This window comes from Tetrao urogallus (assembly GCF_951394365.1).
Source record: "Tetrao urogallus genome assembly, chromosome: 19".
Classification (NCBI taxonomy): domain Eukaryota; kingdom Metazoa; phylum Chordata; class Aves; order Galliformes; family Phasianidae; genus Tetrao; species Tetrao urogallus.
In genome coordinates, this window is record NC_136832.1 from 8,991,216 (window position 1) to 9,016,569 (window position 25,354).

The window sequence follows — 25,354 nt, forward strand, 5'->3', positions numbered from 1 at the left end:
TGGGTGTGAAATACTGTTAGGCAGAGAGCTGTGCTCGTGGTTCTGTGCTCCTTACTGACTTGTGCTGCTCTGCAGCTCTTGCTCCCATCGCCGTGTCACACAAAGCCCCGTCTGTCTGCTCTGGGTGTGCGTAGCGCTTGGCGCAAGGAAGTGTTTGCGGCTTTCACCTGTAAACTGTTTGCATCTCTTGAGCTTTGGCACTTAGTGAAAATGTTAATGTAAGCTTTATGTTCTTGCATCCTGACCCAAGTTGTTTATTTACAACCTGACTGCACTGGGACAGTCTGCACAGTCAGAGCTGATCCTCCACCTCGTGAATTTGCAGTTACTGAAACCAAGAGCCAGGAGTGATCCCTCCCTGTGTGTTGGCCTGGAAGCAGATCCCAGCAGCGCGGCCTTGCGGGCAATGGGCTCTGCGTGTGGCACCATGAGGGTGGTAGGTCTGGATTTGAAGCATTGGATTCTCAGGCGTCGCTGGAGACCCTTCGGTTCAAAAGTTACACAGTTGAAGCAGCCCCTCCTAAAGATGAACTCAACAAGTCTTGCTGTGCATGTGTGTCATCCTTCACTGCTAGGGAGCTCACGTGAGATGAGCAATCAAATACTTGATCAAAAAAAGGCATTCCTTCATTGTAAATTGGAAAAAAGTTCTTTTGGGATTTCAGCTGTAAGTGAATCCTTGAAAATCAGTAATTAGATTACTAAAGGGTGACGTTTTAATATGCTGGCAGGAGTACTGAGGGATTTGTCAGGGGAAAACAGCCAGACTTCGCACTGAAGTGGCGTAGGTATATTTATAGTGCTAGTGATAGTTGTGTGTGCGTGAAGACTTTGGACTATTTTAATATAGCATAAGGCTTTGAGCTTTAGCTGACTGAAGTTGCTCGTTTTATGAAGTTACATTAGTACAACACTGTGAAATATTTTAAATATTAGCGTTGCTGGGTATTAAGAGTGTTTCATAAAAACATTTTTAAAAACATTTTCTAGGGATGCTGTCAAAGGAGTTGATGTTTAGCATACAAAGACATAACTCCCTGAGGGCAGTGAGGTGTGGGTGTGTTCCTGATCAGCTCCGTTTTTGGAGGATTCGGTGTTTCTCGAGGATAAATTGCCATTAAAAGCTATAAAAGTAATGGTGCGGTTAATCCTGGGGCCGCAGGAAGCAGTGCTCCCTCCAGCCGTGCTTTGGAACTGCTTGAAGGGATTTGACATCACGCGTGTTGTGTTCACAGCGATGTCTTTGGAGGGGCTGTACAGCACGGTGTTTTGCAAGTTGCTATGCTGATAAATTTCTCTCCATATGTAACCTCTGAAATCAAGTTTCTATTGTAATTCTAGCATGTAAACACTAGATTCAATTTTGTATTCCTTTAATGAATGCAACAGGATGGAAATGAGTTTGCGATTGCTAATGATGAGCTTTCTTACTGTTCTTAATACTCGTGGGTATGTCTTTTCTTCAGGGAGTTCAGAATTGTATTAGTACCTTTTAAATTGTTTTTCCACGTGCTGTTTACAATTAAACTGCAAGCATGGGAGGCTATGCATGCATGTGCTTTTAGGTTGCTTTGCTGAACAAAATACAGTGGAGCTGCATCCTTTGAAGGTTGCTCTCTTGTCTGCACGTTCCACCTCTGTCTGCTCCTTCGCAGCCATGGGGACAGCAGAAGCCACTGCTCTGATAATCTCAGTGTGTTCTGCAATGTTTGTTTGTCTGTTTGAGGGTTGCTGTGAGGAGTCGTACAGGGAGACAGTCCAGCTCTGTACACGAGCAGTGCCACGGCTGGTGCTTTTTCCTGAGTGTCATGGAAAGGCCAAGAATATACAAAATCACACATAGGGGTGTGTGTGTGTTTGTAGAAACTTAGTGCACCTTTCAATGCTGGAAATCGTTTTGTATTAAAAGATGAGCAAGAGGTGTGAGTGCGAAAGCCCTGCTATGAAGGACTGCAGGAAACAAATCCAACCGAAGCAGGTCAGAAAAGCAGACAGGTGAATTTGAGCCCTTCCAACCCTTCGGTCCCGTTGTGACGCAGTGCTGAGCGCTGAGGTCTCGGCGCTCCTCATCTCTGCCTGGATTTGTTTTGTGGGTATCTGGGAAGGGAGAGGAGGTGGAGATGGGAGTTTGGATGTTCGGGACAGCTGAGGAACAGTTATCATTGTGGCTCCAAAGATACGTATTTTGTGGCAACTCAGAGTTGTTGAAATGCAGGGCAGAGGGATCCTCCTCCCCCCTGTTCTCATAGGCGTTTCTGTAGCTGATTTTTTGGCTAAGGGCGATAATAGGAAAAAGTATAGTTGAGCCAAAACCTACAAGTGTTACTGATTTAAAATAACTCACATATTTTTAAATATTAAGTGAACTACGTTAAACTGAACTGTGTAAATACCTGATGCTGAATCTTTGCATAATTGTTTCCAAGAGGTATTTTTGCTATGAGGTATTAAAACTCAAAGAACTGCATTATTCCCTTTGAGATGATCTGTACTCTGGCTGTCATACATCTCTTGACTTGTTTCCTCTTTGCTGTAGATGCACATACATACAAATGTATGTATGTATTTTTAAAGCAGACGGTTTAATATGGTAGTATTACAGTCACACAGTTTAGGGCTTTGTAAAATATGTAATTTTGAGAATGTCAATGTGGTTCTTAGCGGATTTTATAAACACTTTTCTGAATCTATCAGCACTTCCCATCCTAAGAGAAACTGCACATATTTCAGTGATTGTTCCACTGGTTACATCTTTGTCTGCCATTTGTTTTGAATTGATGTAATCTTGATACTACTAAAATTTCAAGGGCTGTTGACGTGTTTCACATAGCCTAGATTGCCTGTTAGCCAAATGTATGGATCATGCATCAACAGTACTCAGTAGCCTTACTGTTCTGCCTAAAGCCTAGCTAATTTATTTGATATTCTCTCCTTAAAGAGAGGTCCTTGGAAGGAGCAGCATAGTTTAGGATGCTCCTTCTCTTTAAAGGGAAACTCAGAATTGAATAGCAGTACTTGTTGATCAGTGATGTTATTGTAGCCAAAGGATGCATGGGTGGTTACTAGGAAGTTTTTGCTTCGAGTTTCTTGATGAAATGTCGTGTTCTACAGAGCTGTGTGAAGAGTGTAGTTTTTTATTCTGAAATGCACTTGTACACTTTATTTGAAAGGTCTGAATGGATCATGAATACGTTTAAGAAATAAATGATACGTCACACGTTTTCACGTCTTGTCTCAGATGACTTTTATGTAAGTGGGCGGTGGTAAAGGTGTGTTCTTTGTGGAGGGGGTGGGTTTTTCACCTCCCCTTTGCTGTTCTCAGTAGTCTGGTTTTAATGCAGTCACGAAGAGCAGGACAACCTTCCATTGTGCACTGTGTGCCTACTGTTACCCATATGTGATGTGGGGAGCTGAAGGCAAACTCTTCTCTGTATTTTTCCTGTGGGAAACTTGAGCCCTAAAAGGAAATGAACACAGCTAAAGGGCTGGATATCACAAGGGATTCACTTTTATTTTTAGAATTGCTCTATATTGCCATATTTGGACTGAAAGTATGCTGTATCAGTGCACTATTGTATCAAATTGCAGGTGTTTCTCTAAACCATTCATTTTATTTCCACGAATCCCTGCATTTATTTGTGAGTGTTCTCTGGGTAACACTTCTGTTCTCAGCACAGCGTATCTCGTGAGAATCTAACGTGCCTGTTGCTTGGAAAGTGGCTCTCGTAGTACTTCCCTAAGGCCTCAGTACTGGGTGTAATTCTGTGTGCTAAAATCCTCTCGCGTTGCTTTGGTCCAAGGCACATGCAGGGAATGTCTCTGTGTAAAAGTCAGTATTAATACTACTATCAAAAGTAATCTTGGGAACACCATCAACCTGCACAGTAAAGAAATTTGGTGACGCGGTGTCATACGAACATCAAAAATAGCTGCCAAGTGACCTTTCAGCATTTTAGAATGTATGTGAAATGTGCAGATCTTATCAGAACCACTTACCCGTGCTGTGTAACGCTGTCCTGTTTCAGACAGCTTTGGCTTTTTCTGCTCCTTGCGACTGCTGGAAGCTGTGAGCTGACTCGTTGATCTCTCCAGTGCCTTGCCTGTGCCCAGCAGCAACGTGCCTTGTGCTGATCAGACCCCAATTGAAGCGTGTAACGTTTGCTGACTGATGGAATCTCCAGACCTTTCTTCTCATAGTCTATATTTCTGACTGTGTGACAAAACCATTGCAAAGTTACTGGGACCTCCCAGAGTAATTGCAATGTGAAAGTGGATTCCGTGGTGACAAGAGTGAGAGTTTTGCAGAGCTTGAGTTTTGTTTTCTTGTGAGGATGGTGTTTGAATTCAAGTTTTGTCAGCCTTGTGAGGAGGCGCTGTCAACTCCAGCTCTTCCAGGTGTTTAAAGTGTGGCTGAAGATACAGAAAACACTTTCAATATGGCTTAGTCTCAATTTCAAGACATGGGTCAAGACTGCAGCTTCATTTGCACATCCTGGGATAATTCTCCCAGGAAGGATCACAAACATGCTGAACTTCAGAGAAAAGCACAAGCAATATGTCCTTTAAGTGTATCCATCTTAGCAGGTGGGAACCAGTATGTTTTTTTAAGGAAAGCTGATAAAGTGGATGGGCTTTTATCTGCTAGACTGCATCCTAGTTTCCGTAATTACTCTCGTAGTTTCTTTTTGATTCAGCAGGAGAGGAAGTTTTTAGTGTAACTCCACTAATATTTTAAAGTGCGCAACAAAGGGGAAGGAGAGGCATGTTGTTAGTCTGAGCATCCACATTTTCCTGCTTTCCTTCGGAGCAGTGAACTCATGTGAGAATTTTAATCTTTATTGCGCTTGCCTCAGTTCTCATGGCTGTTTTCCATTCTGTTTTCTTTATTACTTTCTTTTTCTTCCTGTCATTCTTAGCTTTCTATTTTTCAATCCCAGTTTGTGAAGGGTGTGGGTTCAGAAGGGTTTCCTTCAGTTCCCAGTCCCCTGAAAGCATGAGAAATTGCCCATTGAGCCAATTCTCACAGCAAGGTATAAAAATAGGAGTAAAGAAAAGGTTGCACAATGCTCGGATTGCAGCAGTTTGTACTAATGGAGAGATTTCAAAGCCGGTTTGAAAAGCATTTTTAAACCTTATCATTTCCGCTAATTTTTCTCTCGCTAAGCTGTGTTTCAGCTGCAGGAACTAGCCTTACAGATTGCTTGAAGAGTTGCACTGAAACATAGGAGTCAAGTGCTGAACAAGTCACGCAAAGCCAGAGAGGGGCTGCTGATTATTTAGTTGTAATGACAATGAAGTCTGTCCTGTACGTTTCCAACCAGATGCTTTTGCTTCTGCTATTAAATAAGCAAATCAAAAGGCAAGTGAATTTAAGATTATTTTCTGTAATCTATGCCATTACAGCAGAACACAGGTAACACTCTGGAAATCCAGTTATTCAGTGCCACAGGTGGGTGTTGGCAGTGAACAATACCTGCACTCTTGCATAGCAGGGTACTTCACTGCAATTCAGTCTTGCAGCCTTCCAAAAAATTGGTTGTTATCAGGAAGACCTTATTCAAAAAGTTCTCAGAATTCATTTCTGAGCGTTCTGGGCTCTCAGGTAGCGTGTAGGGAAAGTCCTCTTTGATAGTGGAAAACGGAGCCATGGTAGGCAAAGGAAACATCTGCAGACAAACAGAGGGCTTTTGTTTCTGTGTTCCTATCAACATCCCGGCCTCTGCTTCCCATTTGGTGGTGCTCACAAACCTGTGGAGGGGTCTTCTTTCCATGCTGCAGGGCCCTGAGCCCCACACACAGCTGTGCTGGTGCCAGCTCTGCTCTGAGGGATGCCACTGGTTCCCAGCCACCACTGCTCACAGCTCTTCGAGCCCGACAGGTTGTTGTTCCAGTTTTCAAAGAGTATCCAGGTCTCCATGCAGCGTGATGGAGTCTGGCGTAAGCATCTATAATAGGAACAGTTTGCAAAGTAAACTGAATGAACTGGATGGGATGATCAAAACATCTCTCTGCCGTGTTAAACGTTGACAGAGACCTTAGAAGACTCCACTGTGGGAAGGCCACCTCCTTGCTTTCCCCCTCTGAACCTGAATCTGTCCTAGATGGCACTTCAGGCTAAGCTGGACGTCGTTCACAAATGCTTATGGTTGCACATGGTGTACCTGACACAGACCTAAGAGGAAGTTTCCATATCCTTGCCTGTCCTGTGCAATACTGACAGATCCCATTAGAGCTGGCTGTTTGACGCCAGTCTTGCCCACTGATTTCAGGGAGGTCATGTGGTATTCAGATTGGATTACCATCGGGAGGAAAAGGCCTATGTTTCCCTTTCTACTGCACTGAATTATTATGCTTTGTCAAACTCTTTTAATCTCTTCTAGGAGTTTTCACTACTTCTTGTGTAGGACTTGATGCAGACTCGCATGGTATTTCTTCCAATTACCTTTTCAGTCTGTTGTTCAATCTTAATGGTTTTTTTAAATTGTATGCTATCTGTTATTGTGCAGCTTTCAAAGCACTTTAGACATCTGAAATTGATTGCATCTGAGAAATGTAGAGAACAAAGTTCCATCTTCCTGATGCTGAACTGCCCTGCTCCTATAGGCAGCCATGCCTGCATCTTATTATGTTTTGCTGTATGCAGCTCTTACACGATTTTCTACTTCTGAATTGCTTAATTTTGTGGAAGGAATGGCGAGTGGTTTCACTAGCTGAAGCATTTAGGAGAATGAATGAAAGAACTTAGGACGGCATTGTGCAGCTGCTTGCAATTGTTCGTTACCCTCTGCAGTTTAAGATAAATGAAATGTGACCAGGCAGCATTGCCTTTGGAAGACTCCAAGGGAAGGCTGCTGTCTGCATCGCAATGTCCCGGAATGCTTTTGTGTGTGTGTGCATGTGCGTTTTCTGCCACTCACTGACTGTTCCCAGATGTGCTTAGGTAACCAAATCTATCAAGATTGTGATCTGGAGCTGCCAGCCTGCAGGCAGTCTGTTCTGGTTGAGTAGACTGTATTTGTTAAATTTAGAACAGTGCGCAGAACACGATGTCAGTCCCTCAACTCTCAGCCCTCGCATGTAGTAATTTATTCTCTTCTGACGTGTTTTAGTTTATAGTACCTCAGCTTTTGTTTTTACTTTTTCTAATAGGAGTCTCCTCAAGACAGTGCTATCACTCGAGACATCAATCGAACGTTTCCTGCTCATGATTATTTTAAAGATACTGGAGGAGATGGTCAGGACTCCCTGTACAAAATATGCAAGGTATTCTTTACATTCTTATTCTGGTAACTGATGTTTAAAATCATTGACAGATGTATCTTTGTTACGTGAGAAGAATGTGTGGCTGTTACAATTAGCTCACTGTACCTTGGAGGCAGACTCTGCCTCGTTCTTCATTGCAGTTGTTTACCTGGTTATAGTGCTGTTCAGATGGGCGTTCTGAAGTAGTAAGCCCTCCGGAGTCCTGAGCACTAAGCTTTTAGTACAGAAACTTCACATGATTCCAGATGTGTCAGCCTGGATCAAAGCTGAGGGGAGGAGGTGTGCTTCAGTTTAGAAAGTGTCATTTTTTTTCCCCTGGTATCCAAAGATGGAATGTAGAGAGAGGGACACAACAGATCCACAGCTAAAGGCTAAAATGCAGTGAGAGAGAGAAATGGGATCCATCCCTGTGGTAGCAGGAAAGCTGCTTATCCCATTTAGTGTAGTTGGATAGAGATCGAAATAGAAACCCATATGTGTGTTTGTGACAGGCCTCCCTGACCAACGCTTCTACAGTTCACTCTTACCATAGAGACAGCTGAATTGTTCTGAGTGTGACAAACATTGGCAAAATGCAGATATGAAGAGAGAACATGAAATCCTCTGGTGCTCTTTCTTTGTGTTACTGGTGTTTCTCTTCCACAAATGACCTCCTAACATCCCTGAAGCTGTTTAAGAGTAAAAGCTCTCAGATAAGTAGCTTAATAGACTCCAGCAGTCTTGCTGCATTACTGTAACCAGGCGCTGCTACTGCTTGTCATGGTTTGATTTTCACACAGGTTATCCTCTCCTTTGAATGGCACCAGTGGCACCAATACACCTCTTGAAATTTCATGCAGTTGTGTTCAGTGCAATGTCTTGTTTTCTTTGTGCCTTTAGCTCAGATATGCTATAAAAAAATTGGATTCCTTTTTTAGGCCTATTCTGTCTATGATGAAGAGATTGGTTACTGTCAAGGCCAATCGTTTCTTGCTGCTGTGCTGCTTTTACATGTAAGTGGTGTTTTTTTTTTCCTCCAGTTTGTTTTAAGCTTAAGAATAAATATTGCTCCACATGTCTGGGACAGACATTGGTAACTCCTGAACAAGTGGGGTCGCAGGCTGCTTATCCACTTAAATGTTGGTCAATAATAATGTGATTTTAGGCAGAATAGTAAATTGTTTAAAACTAACTGTAGTATTCATAACAACTCTTGTCTACAGTCAGTGTTCATTTCACTGTGTTTCTGTTTCAGGACCCCTTCCAATTGAAACTCTACAGACTTGTACTCATGATCACTAGTAGGCATGGAATTTGTGTATCAGACAACTGTAAATGTTTCTGTTACAGGGTTTCAAGGTCAGATTTAAGCTTTTTAGAAGACCTTTCTATTGAAATCGGTCAGAAGTATGGTTGGTCATCACCACTGTTGTGCATACACAGAAGTAGTGTATTTGTGGCATTGGTGGGATGTCAGTTTCTTAGTGCTTTGAACATTATATGCCTTTATTTGGGCTCCTGTATTATGGGCCCTCGTGCTTTTTGGTTTTAGAGGTTATTGAAGGATAAAATAGTTTTTTATTTTGTTAAGAATATCTTTTTTAACTTAATGTTATTGGTAAAAGAGGCCTCATCAGAGTAATATCCTTTAATTGCTTGGATGTTCAGAAGCCAGGGAGTTTGATGCTTACTGTAAATCAGAAGCAGAATGCTCAGATTTGCTCATGCTTAGGAAATAGGAGAGGATTTGAAATCAGTGCCAATTATTTGTAGACCATTCTTTTTTAAAACAACGTCTGCTTTTTCTCAGTGTGTGCATTGCAAGTGGGGCGGTTGCAGCTGAACAGTTCCTAAGCCTGTAGTGTTCTGAGATTTCTTCTCCCCACCTGTACCAGTGAGAACTGAGTATGAAGGCATCTCTGCAGCTTTCAGTGGAAGGCTGGTCTTCATGGAGTATTTTCCATAATGTTGTAAAGTCAGTGGAGGATGCAGAACATAACATAAACTCAGTTCTTTTTAAGCATCAGCCAAATAACTAATCATAAAAACCTTCTAGTTCATTGTTCCTGTAATGTGAAACATTTGCTTGATGACCAATTAATTCTTTATTACTGTACTGAATCAGATCAAGAAGGCTGGTACTTACTGATAGGAGAACTGAACACTTCTGCTGAAACATACATGCTTCTGATTTGTATTGTCTTCTATCCATTTCTTGAATATCCATTGCATTAGAGAGATGTGGAGAATGGAGAATTCTTTCTTCAACAGTTAGGTATTGCCTGTGGGAATGAAGTATGCAATAAAAAGGCTGAATTTCAAATAGGTTTCTTTGAAATGAGCCTTTGGAGTACAGCTGCCAGGGAATACAGATATTGAAAAGCTTTGCAGAAATGGAGTCCATCACTACCAGCCCAGTCATGTCAGCAAAGTTTTCAGTTTTAACAAACTCCATCTGCAGATTAATAATAGAATACTGAGGTGGGTGTTCTGGCCTTTATAGGAACAAGTGATTGGCCTGAAGTCAGACTTTACTACAGAAATATTGAAAGCTGAATTTTTGTGTTTGGGAGAAATGTCTAAACACTGACAAGCCGGGATGAGTGTATCTTTGGTTTTTGGCAGGGAAGGGATATTGAACTTTCCTAAACCAGTGATGACTTGTGATAAATTGAGTTTTTGTTAGCAATTATTGCGCTGTCTTATTCATGGCAGCTGAAAAATAAGCGTGAAATGTAATTAATGTCATTTAAAAAGGTAAATATATGGCTAAAAATAAGGGAAAGATCCTGTTTAACATCCTCTGATGATACTGCATTTGTCTTAGTTACGTAGGTGACAGAATTAGGCTGTTGAAAATCTGTAGGATTCTGGCATGATGTGTAGCAAATACGACAAGAAACTGCGTTGGTCTTGATGTCTGTAAGATGTATTTTTAGTTGGCTGACGGGGAAGTGGTTTATTCCACTGAATGTGAATGAAGTGCAGTATCCAACACCAGGCCTCTTTTTGTGTGTTGGTACTCTTGGCTACTTTGGAACTGGCTACGAGGGGGTTAAAAAGTGGTAACAGTTTGGCCTTTCTGCATGAGGGAGGAGACCACAGTAAGGGCAGATGGAACTGCTATGAAGGATTTAAACACGCTTTCTTCTCACAGATGCCTGAAGAGCAAGCTTTCAGTGTTCTGGTCAAAATCATGTTTGATTATGGACTCAGGGAACTTTTCAAACAAAATTTTGAAGATTTGCACTGCAAGTTCTATCAGCTGGAGCGCCTCATGCAGGTAGGGGCTCAGACTTGTGTGAAGTGAATGGATCAGGACCTGCAGTTCAAAACGGCAAAACAAGCTGTTTGTCTTACAAACGAATAGTGTTTGTAGCCTCTTAGTAAAGAGGCCACACTGAAGGCTTTCTGAGAATAGAGGGTGCTGAGCAGAGTCCTGTCTGTCACCGCAGGCAGCGCAGTGGGTTTGAGGCCCCCCGGGGCGGCTCTCCTCCTGAGTGCCCAGCAGGCGCTCGCTGCATGCAGCTGCAGTGCCTTTGCAGGGTCAGCACAGCGCTGCCCGGGTTCCTCACTAGGATGCCAGCTCAGGAACTTGGCTCGCTGTGCGTTCGATGCAGCCGCACTGAGCCCTCAGCATCCCTGGGAGGCCCTGCAGCGTGTCAGGCAGCTGCCTGTCAGCTCTGGGTGGATGCTGAAACCTGCCTTTCTGCACTCCCACATTGGTTCTACCCAACTCCTGTTATACTTCGGGGTTTCAACTGCTCCTCCAAGATAGTGTAAATTAACTTTCTTCCTTTCTTTGTCCATTATTATTATTAGGAATACATTCCTGATCTGTATAACCACTTTCTGGACATTAGCCTTGAAGCACACATGTATGCTTCCCAGTGGTTCCTCACACTGTTCACAGCAAAATTCCCTCTCTACATGGTCTTCCATATTATCGACTTACTCTTATGTGAGGTACGTGTTGTAACTGAAGTCTTGCACTACTGGTAACTTCTGACCATTTCTCACCATCTTGATTCACATCCTTGTTACAGCTGTTCTTTCAGAGCTGGGCAAGTGATACTTATTTCTATGTAGAAGTGTTACATTTTTGCAGTGGAAGAGTTCTCAGCATTTTAAAGAAATGAATTAGGAATATTTATATATATAAAATATCTTATTTCACAGAGTACTGTTTAATGTGGATGTAATTCCGTACAGTGTTCATGGGATGTAAATTACGTTACAAATGTGGATGAAAGATTCCAATTTTCTTCTATTAAATTCTTCTTATTAAATTGTATCATACACTGATAACATTTGTGTTGGTTTGGGTGTTTTTTTTTGTTTGTTTGTTTTGTTTTGTTTTAGAATGTGGATGCAAAAAGGCCATCCCATGTAGAGTAGCTCAGCTAATTTCTGTGCTGGTGATCTCACAAGCCTGGGGCCCTTTTTCCAGGAGACTTGAAGTCTCTTTGTACTTCCCAGCATATATTTAGAAAGCAAAACTATTTACTTCAAGATTTGGACAAATGCATGTTTTAAAAGAGCATATTTGGTAGCGTGTTGGTAAATAGTATAATTTGATTAGGAGCTCATTAACATATATTAAGAATTCATGTTTTGTACCAAAGCATCCATGAGTTATCTCTTGATTTACTGGCTGATTAACATTATTCTGCATTCTCCACCAAGTCTGTAATTGCTTATGTGGAGTGGTACAGTTTGTCTAAATTTTGGACACTGAAGGGTTTCAGCATTCATAAATCTCCTGGTCAGTTTTACCCTTTCTCTGTTATCATCTGCTGCTTACTTTGTCCATGTGCCAATGCAACTGAAGGCAGCAGATGGTATCTAGAAAATCAGTTATATTTGTTTAGAAACACATTTTAAATTCACAAATAGTAAACGTGTTCCTAGTGAACACTGAATTTTTGTATTGCTTTAGAATAAGAGTGAAAAGAAATTCAATGGGAAAAGAAAGACAATCTTGAAATCTGATGAGCAGTGTTTTGTGATCAGGGCAGGCACCCCTTAGGAAGCTGTGTGCTACTACTGGGTGTAGGGACTGCTATAATTAACCAGGCAGCTTAAGCAAAACACCTCTAGCACACAGTGGCAAAATAGATGATGTGAGACTCTGTCCTAAAGTGAGTTACCTTCTTTTTTATTGCAAGAATTATCCCAACTTTTGAATACCACAAGTTAATATATCCATGTATATATTGCTGCATTTGAGTTCAGTGTTTTCAGAAGTTGCTGTATGAAAATGGAATCATCTTGAGCTGACCAACCAGTCCTTAAAAATAAAGTGCAGCACCTTCATCATTTTGGAGTTTGGAGCTATTAAGATAGTAAAAGCTGTGCTGAAACATTGGTTTGCTATCAGTAATGGCAATCCAGTGAACGTACCTTCCTAACTGAAGTCATTTAATGTAGAACCTGTTTGCACTTGTATCCTTGTTCTCATCTTTGCAGAAACTAAACTAACAACAAAATCCAGCAAGTAGATTAAAAACTAGGATTGCAAATACCAAGAAATTAACTTATTTTGTCATTATTTTTCTCTCTAGGGAATAAGTGTTATCTTTAACGTTGCACTGGGGTTATTAAAAGTGAGTATCCAACTTCTAACACGGTGCTTTCTGCACCATGGTGCCATTGTGCACAGGTAGCAAAAATTAAGATGCCTGTTATTTTTCAATTTTTTTTAAGCTAGCAGCTTCCTGTATTGCATGTGCTGTTGTCTGTCATCTTCGGTGCAGCAGAATGCTTTTGGGGGATGGGGAGGCAGGGAAATAGAAAGCTGCAGGAATAGAAACAAATGCTATTTACAGAAGGGTAACAAATAGATAAGTTCTTGGGAGCTTTACAGAACTGTCGTTGCTATATTATCTCTGGGAATTCGGTAATTGTCCAAAATCTGCTTTGCGATTGCTGCTTTTTCTTTCCTTGTCTGCAGACTACCAAGGATGATTTGTTACTGACTGACTTCGAAGGGGCTTTGAAATTCTTCCGTGTTCAGCTGCCCAAGAGATACCGCTCAGAGGAGAATGCAAAAAAGCTGATGGAGTTGGCCTGTAACATGAAGGTAAAGATGTGGTGATAGCAACTGTGAGCACATCTTCAGTGGGTACAATTTCTGAGGCACACAGTGAAGTTTTTTAGTTTGGGGCAGTGGGAGTTACGTTTGTTCCTCTCTGATGTTATCCACTTCATATCTACATATTAGAACACTTCATATCTACACATTAGAACAAACCCTTAAAGTGGAATTTCAACCTAATGTTACAAAGTTAGTAGCTTCTGGTCAAATATACTGGAAGGTTCACAATCTTTTTTTTTTTTTTTTAATTTTTTTTCCCCGCTTGAATAATTCTTCTGTAGCATCAGTGCGCAATTACAGTCTTCCTAGTACATGAACTTCCCTGCACTGAGGGGTACTAGCAGTATTCTCCATAGCACTCAAGCATTTCTTATGACACTAGTGTAGAAATTAGGAAGTAACCAGGAAGCAAGCAAGCTATATAAACATCCAGTCACTGAGGAGTAGCCACAGATCAGACATTCTGTGCATATCTGGTCAAGATGAAGTGTAATGACTGCATTTGCCTTTCATATTTCCAGATAACTTGTTTTTCTTCCCACTCTGCCAAATCTCCCTTCATTCCCAGTGAAGTAGTTAAAGCAAACAGTGAAGACTGTGCACTGCTTCCCTGAGTGCTGTGTTGTCAGGGGGTTAAATGGAAGTTTAGGGAGAAAATGCAAACTGTGTTACTGGGCTGTGCACAGGTGCTGTGTTGCTTCTGATTGGACATTGCACATAATTGCTTTCTTTGACCTAAAATGTAAGTCCTTTGCTGTCAGTAGAAATCTCCAGCTTTGTATCTGGAAGCGTTCTCGAGCAGAAAAGGGCCTGATGTCAAAATAAATCATTTATAGGAAGGGAGAAGTAGCCTAGCTAAGGCATTGTGATTACAACAGCATTCTGCTGAAAAGGAGGTCAGTAAATGATGAGCTTGAGACAGCAGTCGTTTCTTGAAGTGTTCTCTGCCCTTGAAATACTGGTGGGACTTCAGTATTCATTTCTGCCTTCTGTCACCATGGAGGCCCAAAGGCCTTGCTGACTCCTTGAGCATGGATCCTGCTAAGGCTCCAGTATCAAGAACTGGTGACAGTAGTAAATGTTCTCACGATCACCTCATTATTAGTATGCAGGGGCAACACTAATTTAATGCACTCCTGTCTGACTGGCAATGTGGCTTCCTCTCCTTTCAAAAGCTAACCTTTACATAGCTTGAGATTTGGTGTATGAAACCCAACAGTTAGCACAGTTCAGCCGGAGCAGAGCAGTGAAATAATCTAGTTACATGAAGTTACAGGCTGATTGTAAGAAAGAGGTTAATATTCTGGGCTGCTGAGTAAGGATCACTGCTGCAGCTGTAATAGGGCTGGACCCACTCCAGGTACATGGGCTGGATTCTCCAAAAAGACTCAGCGGAAGCGCATTCAACTGAATGTTTCCGTGCAGTTCTCACTAGGGGGAGCCTAGCTACCAGGTTTCTGCTGCTCGTTCCAAGTAAGATTGTTAATGATAAGGAACAAACATAAGAGAAACTGAAGCGTGTTTTCCACTGTCTGTCATTTATGCATATCAAATTTGTTTCTCAGACAAAATATGGGAATGTTTTCCTCTTAAAAAATAACTTCATATTATTTGGCTTATTGAAATAACAATAAGGATTCAGCAGCTTTTGTTACTGGTGATGTAATTTGGATGTGTACTGCTTTGCATGTGAAATGCTGTTAGTGGTTTTAGCACATGCTGTCACTACACTCCTGCAGCACATTGCACACCCAACAGCTGACACCGGGCAGGGTGCTGGTCTGGATCTGATGCAGTTCTTGTGTGTTCTCTGTTCCTGTAGGACTTGAACACTGCACAAAACACTGAATTTAATTCACTTTTCTCTCCCTTCTTAGAGACAGGAAAACTGCTTTTGCATCTGTAGTTTCTTTTAAAGTAAACACTTCAACATGATGGCAAATGCTGCTGCTAAAAAAGCAGCTGAAGAAACCTCAGCATTATGTTAGGTCAGCAATTAAACACGTATGGTGGATATCAAGAGATTCAGTTTTGCTAAGCTACTGTAATATTTTGGGTATCAAACAGCTGTAAGTACCAAGGAGAACTCAGGTAGGGTGCTCTTAGGAATCCCCTTCTAACACTTCTCTGTATTTCACAAAAGGATGAGAGATAGGGATACTTTTGTGATTATATTGAGTGAAATAAATTTTTTTAGACCATATCCAAAGGTTTGACATTCAAGAAAAGATTGTTAGCTGTGTTTTAGAGAAGGCAGGAGTTGCCCAAAGCTCGCAGCATAACCCTTTGTGAATTGTGTATCTTTTTAGTGATGTTTTGGACAGGAACTAATAGGCTGCTTTAATTTAGATTAGCCAGAAGAAGTTGAAGAAGTACGAAAAGGAATATCACACCATGAGAGAGCAGCAAGCTCAGCAGGAGGATCCAATAGAAAGATTCGAGGTAATGCTTACCCACTGTAATCTGATTTAACGTGCAATACCTGCAGAAGTTTTTGGTTTTTTTTTAAGCTGTTTTGTCTTCTGACAAGTCCATGTACACATACATCCACTTACATGTTTTAAGCTGAAGAGTTTTATGTAAACTTTAACATCTGTCGGCGTGATGGGAATTATAAGAGAATATAGAGTGGCTTTCCCAGTACATCCACTCTCACGTTTTTCCAGCATGAAAATTTTACTTTCAGCTATTAGGAAATGAGTGTTTGTAGGAACCTCTTGGTAGGGTGTTGGTGGCGGAGTGGCACTCCTACCACTGCATTCTTCAAAAACATTTCACCATCTCAACAAGGAAGAGATGAGTTATTAACGTGCGGTTTCTTCTCAAGACTAATATTTAATTTGCTTTATTTTGTATTTACTGTATGGGTAGCAGCTCTTGTTCTCATTAAATTTCATGCAGGTGGAATTGACTTTCAGTGTTTGAGATGTAAGCTGGACATTTGCAGTCAGGCACAGAGTGCTGTGTTTTATAGATAAATGCATAGCAAAACCTTTTTCTTGACTTTCTGTCTGCCCATAGCGTGAGAACCGGCGTCTACAAGAAGCAAACATGAGGCTTGAGCAAGAAAATGATGACCTTGCACACGAACTGGTGACCAGCAAGATTGCTCTGCGGAAGGATTTAGACAATGTAAGATGTTTTTATGCTCTGTAATGGAGACAAAGTACTGGGGCTAATTTCTAGTGACTCCTCTCACTGTAGGTATCACTGAGTATTTTCATACTTTGTAATGTTTAATATTTAATAATATGGGTGATAAATCCCATATTCTTTATTCCTTGAAGAATGTATTTTCACTTGTGTCTTGCCTCCAGGGTTAGGGATTGCCTTTGGTTTTTTTTTATGAGACTACTGGGCTTCTTGTAGTCCTGTCAGGGCAACAGGTTGAGCAGATGCAGGTCGTCACATTACGTGGAGTGGAGAAGCACCAGTACAGGGTGTCTGAAATGCTGCAAAATGTGGAACAGTTGATACGGGTGGGTTAGGATTCTTTCCTCCATGTCTGTACTGCAGAACAATGATATATAGATCTGTGTCAGATACCCACAGGAAACAGGACCAGCATCTGAAATATGGAATCTTCTGAAAAGCATTCAGCCTGGAAAGAGAAGAGAGGTTCTAAGCCTGGACTTGATTAGTTACTTTCTTCTCTATGTTCTTTCTATATTGAAAGAAAATATAGCAGGAGCTAAGTCAAGTCTTCAAATTGTTACAAAAATACCAGCATGGATTCTGTATTGTTTTTCTTCAACTGGTATTCAGATGAGTATGAGCTCACAGAAGACAGGCTTTCGGTACCTAATAAATTTGAAAGTCTGAGTCTGTCTGGCTCTCAGTAGGATCAGATCCTCAGATACCTATTAGGCAATTCTAGAAAAGGGTTTGGCTTGTTGAAATCTGCCCACATGAACTCATCATTGGTTGTTTTCCATATCAGCAGAGCTCTCAGAAAGAGGTTTCAGATTTACTTTTTTGTAGTGATTTTTTTTTAAGCTTGCTCTGCATTCCCTTCATTACATAGTGATGTCTTGGAGATTTTTTTAGGATATGCTTTTCACGTTACGTGCAAAGGCACTGGCATTTGTAATGCACCTGATAGGCTGGGCCACATTTAGTCCATCTGCTTGGGGAGATGAGGAACAAAGTTCAAGTCCTTACGTTTGCTGTTCTCATTGTGTGCCAAGATAAGGGTGCTTTTGAAATCTGAAAGAAAAATAACTTTAAAAATCATGTTGTGCAGGAGTTGACAGGCTTAAAAATGTTTCAGCTTATCTGCTTCCAGAGAACACAAGGTTTCCCATGGTCTCCTGGAAGCTGGCTGTTGGAAACATACTCCTTGTAAATGGTGATGCTAATGGATGAAGTTGCTTTTAATGAAGTTTGTTTTATGACTTTCAGGTTTGTTACATCTACTGCTCTATGATGTTAAAAATGAGTGAAACATAGAAGTATGTTCCCTGCGGGGCTTTCAAAAAGCATTCTTATGTTCACCTCCTATTACCTGTGCTTTTTCACTGTGTTGGAGATAGCTCATGGAAGGCTGTGCAGGATGCCACTTGCTATCAGAAGGTGGACTGCAGCAAAAAACCAAACCAAACCAAAACAAAGTAGTGCAGAAGTTTTTGTATCTGTTACTAACTGTTGTTTGGGGCTGCTCTAGCCCATATAAACCAGTTGTGCTTTTATTCCTTTAAATAGAGAGCTAAGAGAGAAAAAAACTGAGTAAGTCTTTGAGATACACCGGTGGATATGTAACGCTCATGCCTTCAAAGGTGGTAAACGATGTTGGTAGCATTCAGGTTATCCCCCAGGAGGAGATAGGTAGGTTTGATCCTATGTTGGAACCCTGATTAATTCTTCTAATTGGAAGCTGCAATGGTAAGTTTCATTCTACTGGCCAGATGTCCTGAAAGAAAAGTACCAAAGGAGATTGCTTGTACACCTTTTCTAATAATTTCATAGTGTCTCTGAAATCTTGCAGCCTAAAAGATCAAAGCAAAGCATTTGGAAATACGAGAATTTCCTTAATAACCTTTGCACTAGACCAGAAAATAGGCTTCATTTTTCTGCTATTGCTAGACTCCCATATCCCAGTTTCCTTTAGCTTTAAAACAGCTTAAAAACCATGTATAATGAAAAGATGTTCTCTTTGCCTTTGCCATCTGTTTTAAAGGATCAGCAGGACTTTAAGGGACTGAAATTCACTATTTGATTTTCTTCCTTTGAAGGGAAATGGTACAGCTACTTTCTGAACATTCTATATATCAGTTGAGTTATTGATCTATTTTTATGTTGAATTCATACACCTATTGGGAAGTACTGAGTTGCTGTGTGTCAGACAGGAAAAGCTGTCTTACTTTGCAAAGCAGCTTATGAACAGCCCAAGATTTTACAGCTATGCACATTTATTCTTAAAAAAAAAAAAAAAAAAAAAAAAAAGTAGTAAGAAAAGATTGTGTGCTTTCTGGTGGGACATCTCTTTTCTTAAAAGAGGAATCTGACCTAACATTACTTTTATTAGCAACAAGAAGAGACTTCTTTTAATAAGAATGAGAGGACAGTGTTCTTGGCTGTGTCCTACTGGAGTTTCCACCCATTGCTGCCTACCAGCATCCGCACAACAAGGAAGCTTCTCTTCAGTGCTGTGCTTTGCTCTGTGTTCCAGGCAGAGGAAAAGGCAGATGCTCTGAATAAGGAACTGCTAATGACCAAGCAGAAATTGATTGATGCAGAAGAAGAAAAGAGGCGCCTGGAAGAAGAATCAGCTCAGGTTAGGGGCACTTCTGTCATTTTCAGATTTCTGTGCAGTGCAGATATGGGAAAAAAAAGTGACAAGTGTAGGAAGAGCTTAATGTTCTAAGTCCTGCTTGTGCCTCCTCTGTAGTGTAAAGAGCGTCAGCAAAACAGAATTCTTTCCTGTCAGGTGCTTCACAGGATAGTGAATTTTTTACTTGAAATTGTGAAGGCACAGACTGTGCCAGAGATTGCTGCACAAAGAGGCAGGACAGAACTTCAGCTGTCAGTACGTTTAATACTTCCTTCTCTAAACTAGTCAATTTTCTAGCAAAGAGAGCCACCGAAGTCCAGCTTTTCCCTGTTTGCACGTAGCTGAGATAGACCTTTGTTCCCTGGAGAGTCTTGCTATGTGCAAAAGGTATTGAAGTTAAGGAGAAGGAGGAAGTACCATATGCTTATTTCTCAGATTGTACAAATATATAAACTTTTTTTTTTCCACAGCTGAAGGAAATGTGTCGTAGGGAACTAGATAAAGCTGAGTCAGAGATCAAAAAGAACAGCTCTATAATTGGTGACTACAAACAGGTAAGCACAACTTAATGATTACATGTTCTGCAGTCAAATTGCAATGTCAGGCATCCTAGGAGATTTGTGTCATTCCTTTGAGGAGACATTTTAGCTATTTTAAGCAGGAAGCTGGCACTTGTATTTGCTGAGATCATGATGGCCAGCTCTGTTTACTCTTAACACAGGTGTTGATAGATCACCAGTTTCACAGCCTCAGTGACAGCCCAACATTGTTCATATGGGCTCCTGTATATCTTAATTTTACTTCATTGCAAAGCTTTCCCATCTTCAGTTCTTCCATCAGATGATAATTGCATGTAAGAAGAGAGAAAGATGCCTTTTTCATTGTAGAGATTTTACTTTGGAATTCAAGCACCTGATCATCAGGTATCAAAGGACTAAACTGATGAGTCTTTTTAATGGAAACTTTCACAATGTTCTTAAGTCACAAGGGTCTTGAGGAACTGACTTCAAAAAACAAACAAACAAAAAACACTGCTACTTTTGGGGTTGTGGCTGGTGCCTTTGTCCCAAAGGACTCATGCTTTCCCTAACCGTTTTGGATTCCTTTAGCAAGACCAAACTTATGTGACCACTTCCTACAGACATAGAAGAATATGTAAGAATGACACAACTTAATGTAGTATCCCAATTTTCCTATTTTCTCAGAGCCATAAAACTGTCCCTGTTAATACTCCTGTAGCATTTATTTATGCTTTAGCATTCATCTGGGATAAAAATTACATTTCTAAATAGTCTGGTACATAACTTTGCTTTTCAGATTTGTTCCCAGCTGAGTGAGCGACTGGAAAAGCAACAAACAGCAAATAAGGCTGAAATTGAAAAAATACGGGTAAGAGAACAGATAGCATCAGTCTACAACATTTAAATCTCTTAGCAGAATCATAACAGAAAGCACATAATTAGTCATCGCAAAAATGATGGTTGAAAGAGCATTCCTTCATGACTTACAGTTTTGGAAAGATTGTAGGAGGGATGGCTGGTGTTCATCTCTCCCTTGTTATATTGCCTACATTCTCATGCTTGGCAGTAATATGTTTTAGTTGTTCTGAGGGGGTCTTATTTTCTTCTGGAGGAGATTTTTTTGGCTGTCTTTTACACAGCCCATTATCTGAGCCAGGCAGTCTTACCAAAAGTACAGCAGTGTTTCTAGAGTCCACAGACCTGAGGGCGGCCAGAGCTCCTGCTTGGCTGTGCTCCCTGGCAGTTCAGAGTTTGCAGATCATTAGCAGTCCCTCTCACATGGTGCTGTGCTGCCAGAGCAGAGGCACGGAAAGGCTGTGCTCAGCACTCTGGTACAGGCATTCACAATCAGGTATTTACTCTAGCAAAAAGTGGATGACTGTGAACACTGCCGGGAGTTCTTCAATAAAGAAGGCCGTGTGAAGGTTGCAAGCTCAGCCAAGGATGGTTCGGATGATGACACGGACGAGGAGAAGGAAACGCTGAAAAACCAGCTGAGGGAGATGGAGCTTGAGCTGGCCCAGACCAAACTGCAGCTTGTGGAAGCAGAATGTAAAATACAGGTAATACTTTGGGGTTCATTCTGCAGTGTATGTGGTGTGTCTGCATCCCTAGAAAAGTGTGTTTGTTTTAGAGAGTTTGGAACAGATCCTGTTGGTTGAAACTGTAACTTGCTGTTTCCTGTCTGACTTACTTAACCATCCCTGGGTCTGAAACTTAGTGTATGCAGATAAAATAATTCAAATTACATGAACTGTATTTACCAACCAGCTCCTTACAACTTCCAGACATCTGTGTGGCTGCAGTGCAGAACTTACTGATATTCTGCAACTTCCTGGAAGAAATCCAAATTCTGACAAAGGACTGAATCACGCAGTTCTTTATCTCACAATCGACATTAAACGAACAGCTAACATGTGACAAATGTTAGACATGTTTCTTAAAACATGACTGGAAAGCACTCCAGGTACTTGAGGTATTTATGGAAAATATGACAACGTTGTTCTTGTAGCCCAAAAATGCAATGTCAGTGCTTCTCCCCAGAAACTTAAAAGTTAGTTTGGAGGAAGTCCACTTCCTTTGGGAATACCTCCTTCTCAGACAGGAAAGAATTAAAGACCTTGCATGTACTGAAGGAAGCTGAATGTTTCACTGAGGGCAATGACACAGGCTTGCTTTGGAGTTTGAAGCTTTTTTCTATTTTTTTCTTTCATCGCCTGTTGTGCTCCTTTCAATTTAAGACTCCTGTGATAGCTGAGAAATTGTAGATGTCCTACAGCCTTCTTAGTTCAACTCCTGTTGTGCTGTGAATACATACCAAGTTATAGAAATCACTCTTCTGTTTGCAGGATTTGGAACACCATTTGGGTCTGGCATTGAATGAAGTACAAGCTGCAAAGAAAACATGGTTCAACAGAACAATAAGCTCTATAAAGACAGTGACTGGAGTCCAAGGAAAAGAGACTTGTTGAAATGCAGTTCTGTCAAACACACCTTCTTAACACAACACCTTTTGTTGCCTTCCTTGGCCAGATGTTTAATTCTGTGACACGAGAGGACCAGAATGTAAATACAATAGAAATACAGCATGTCGGGATTTCAATAGGTCAGTGATAAAAAGGATGGAAACACAAAAATGGCTTTATTGCTAGACATGGGATCTTCATACTACTGATATTTAACAGGTGATGTAGCTAGATTGAAGCTCTTCAGAGAAACACTCCATTCTGCGGTCTGGCTGGAGGCTTTTCACAGACTAGGTACGAGAACTTACCAAACCCTAATTGTTAAGTTTACATACGATAGGTTTTTTTACAGTTATAACCTTTTTTAATATTTTATTTGAAAGGAAAAGTGTCACTAAAGGAATTATAAAAAAAAAAAGAGGAAAAAAAAAAGAAAAACAAAGCAAAAAAAGAAGAAAAAAAAGACAACTACCAAGAACTGCATCAGTGCCAGAAAGCAGTCCCCAGAGGTAGGATATAGAGAGTAGGAGGTGAAGTTTCGTTTTTGAATGGGGATGATTTCAGCATTCCTGTCAGCGCAGCCCCATTTTGTTTCAGTTAGACGCAGCATCCATCTCTGTGTTTGGCATTTCTTTCTGTTACTAATCAATTCTATGCAACTCTGAGCTTTTTTTTTTTTTTTTTTTTTGTGTTTGCCAAACAAATTTGCAACCTGAGGTTCAGGGCCTTGGCTGAATGCTAGATGAGAATAATCAGAATTCTTGGCGAAGTTCTGTTTCACTTCTGTGTCATATTGTTTGATCCACATATCAACAGCGTTAAAATCCCCAGCTAACAAGGACTGCTCATGTGGATGGTCTGACATTTAATTGAGTCTTTTTGTTTGTTTTTTGTCACTTTTTTTTGTTCTGTTCTTCCGTTGTTTTTACCCGCCTGTAGCAGGCCTTCTGTGAAGCTCTGAGAAAGCTTCCAGGATTTAGTTTTGCACATAGGTATGAATGGGACAAAGAAACAATAAACTGAGATATATATGAGGCAAAAATCACTGCGTGAGTGTAGCTGCGAGCATCTATAGCTGTCCAACTGGCTTCCCTGGTAACGCGTTCAGAGGTTGTGTAGGTCATTTTCCATGCTCGATGCAGTTGCACTAATAGGTGCTAAACATGCTTGGATTGCTTATTCTTTGGATTGTCTGAGTTCTCACCAGAAAGCTGTAGAATGGAGTTTTGCACCTTGTTTTTTTTTTTTTTTTTAATTTATAATGGTTTGTGTTATGCTGAAGTATCTATTGCATCAGTGGATAAATTTCGTGTGCAGTGTGAGTATAAGCTGGTAACAATAAGAGGCACTGGTTTGTATATAAAGATATTTGGTTTATTTTGTATTTCTACCTTTTTCTTGTTTACTGTACTAATGCTAGCTAATGTACTCTGTAACTACAGAATAGAACATGCTATGTCCAAGCTTTTTTTCCTTAACTGCATACATTATCTCTATTGTTTAATACCAAAAACAAAACAAAACTTGTAACTCCATCAATATGAAATGCGTGGACATTGTGGTAGCATAGTTGCAGTGTGTATACTTTATGAATTGAAATATAAACAAGTAAAATTGTATAACTACTTCCTTGTTTCATTTCATTTTAACAAATTCATTAAATATTTTGCAATACAAAACCAATTCTCTTCCTAAAATAGAAGTGTTAGGATCTGCAAGCTTCTGTCAGACCAAAACTATATTTGTGCTGCAAAGGACTTTGCTAAAAAAGACTTCATATTCTTGGTGTTGCCAACATTGCTTTATATAATAAAATGTAGGCTTTGCTTTGAAAAAAGAAACTGCTAAAATGACCTTGTGCAGCTTGAGGCTTGTGACTCAGTATTTCTCAAATATGTCCAATTTAGAACATTTTTTTCCATGACCCTCCAAATTCCGCTTGGATCTGCAAAATAAATGCAGCCTAGCTCTACTTATCATCATCAGTAACATAGATTCTGTGGGGTGAAGTGTCATTCACGTCATCTTCACTAGAAGCTTGTAGTCATAGCTGAACTGGGTTTAGCTGTGCAACTGGATGAATGCACTAATTGGGTCACAGTGCAGATCAGGCTCCCCCAACTGTGTGTGTTCTGCAAAGAGATAACAAGGAGTAAAAATGTATTTTTGTCACCAAAGTGACTAAAGGTGACTCTGAAAGCAGCCTTACTCTGGGAGGCTGTTATCATGCTGTCATTTTTCTACCCATACTTTTCCTGTAAGAGAATGGCATTATAAGGTTTGTGTCGTTTTTACTGCTTTGTCTTTCACAGACTGGTGCACCTTGGTAATTCCAGCTCTGCAGTTTCTCAATAATCACAACTTCTGGAGAAAGTTTGAAGGCGAATAAAGGCAAGGTGGGAGGGGGAGAAGCAACCAAAGCAGTTCATTTGTCCATTTGTCTTTCCCAAAGGGAGTGGGAAATTGTGTGTGCTTTCCACTTTGCCCCAGAACTGTGCTGCTTAAAAGAAGGAAAAGTTGCTTTGTTCCACTAAGTAAACATTGCCTCAAAACTGTGCGCTGTGTATACTCATCATTTCAGTGTGGTGGTGGAACAAACGTAACAAAAAGCTTTATAATATTTTCTAAGAAATATTTTGTAGTCAGTTTCCAGTTGTGGGATTATTTTAGATATCCTTCTGAAAGACATTACTCACAAATAAATATTACCAGCATAGTTCAACTCTGACTCCATCTAAGGTATCTGCAACTAAGAAAAACAGATCGTCTGCTGAGAGGCATGTCTTTTGAAGCTCAATTACACGTGAAATATAAGGAAGCAGATCATTTTTAAGATGAGAAAGATGAATTTACAGGTACTCAAGCCTTTGAATGAGCAAGGTGAAAAAAAAAACCCACAAATCACATTGACTCAAAGTTGCTATAGGCAGGAATATATCACAGATCTGTAAGCAAAGAAGAATGAGTTTGTTAGCATTTTTTGCTGTAATAAGATGTTATCTCCTGTAGTTAATTATCTCTCTGTTCACATATGCTCTCAGCTGGTTTTGTGCAGTGAACTCAAAATGAATGCCACACTGCCTGCTGAAGCTTATATATTTTTCTGAAGAGCCTGGTGCGCTCTGGGCTGCTGCTTGCGAATGCTTTGTGCTGGATCGCTGAGGTCCGGGCTCTCTGGCACTGATCCTCTATGGTTACAATCTCCTTTTAGTTTCTGAGATTTTCCTTCTTGGTTGTGCAGGGTCTTCGGATGGAAGCG

The 25,354-nt window shown here is 40.6% G+C and overlaps 1 protein-coding gene across 1 annotated transcript in view; it reads left to right on the forward strand.

The window, feature by feature from the left end:
* The window catches only part of RABGAP1 (RAB GTPase activating protein 1), a gene marked incomplete at both ends in the record, with an annotated part of 52,436 nt that extends 30,335 nt beyond the window's left edge, over positions 1–22,101 (forward strand). Inside the window, 13 exons of the mRNA XM_079544558.1 lie at positions 7,150–7,263; positions 8,181–8,255; positions 10,400–10,525; positions 11,065–11,208; positions 12,807–12,848; positions 13,196–13,324; positions 15,689–15,781; positions 16,361–16,471; positions 19,008–19,112; positions 19,580–19,663; positions 20,427–20,498; positions 20,995–21,192; positions 21,979–22,101. Of these exons, the coding sequence (XP_079400684.1) occupies positions 7,150–7,263; positions 8,181–8,255; positions 10,400–10,525; positions 11,065–11,208; positions 12,807–12,848; positions 13,196–13,324; positions 15,689–15,781; positions 16,361–16,471; positions 19,008–19,112; positions 19,580–19,663; positions 20,427–20,498; positions 20,995–21,192; positions 21,979–22,101 (1,416 nt within the window). The remainder of the gene's footprint in view (positions 1–7,149; positions 7,264–8,180; positions 8,256–10,399; positions 10,526–11,064; positions 11,209–12,806; positions 12,849–13,195; positions 13,325–15,688; positions 15,782–16,360; positions 16,472–19,007; positions 19,113–19,579; positions 19,664–20,426; positions 20,499–20,994; positions 21,193–21,978) is intronic.
* Between the last annotated feature and the right edge of the window lie 3,253 nt (positions 22,102–25,354).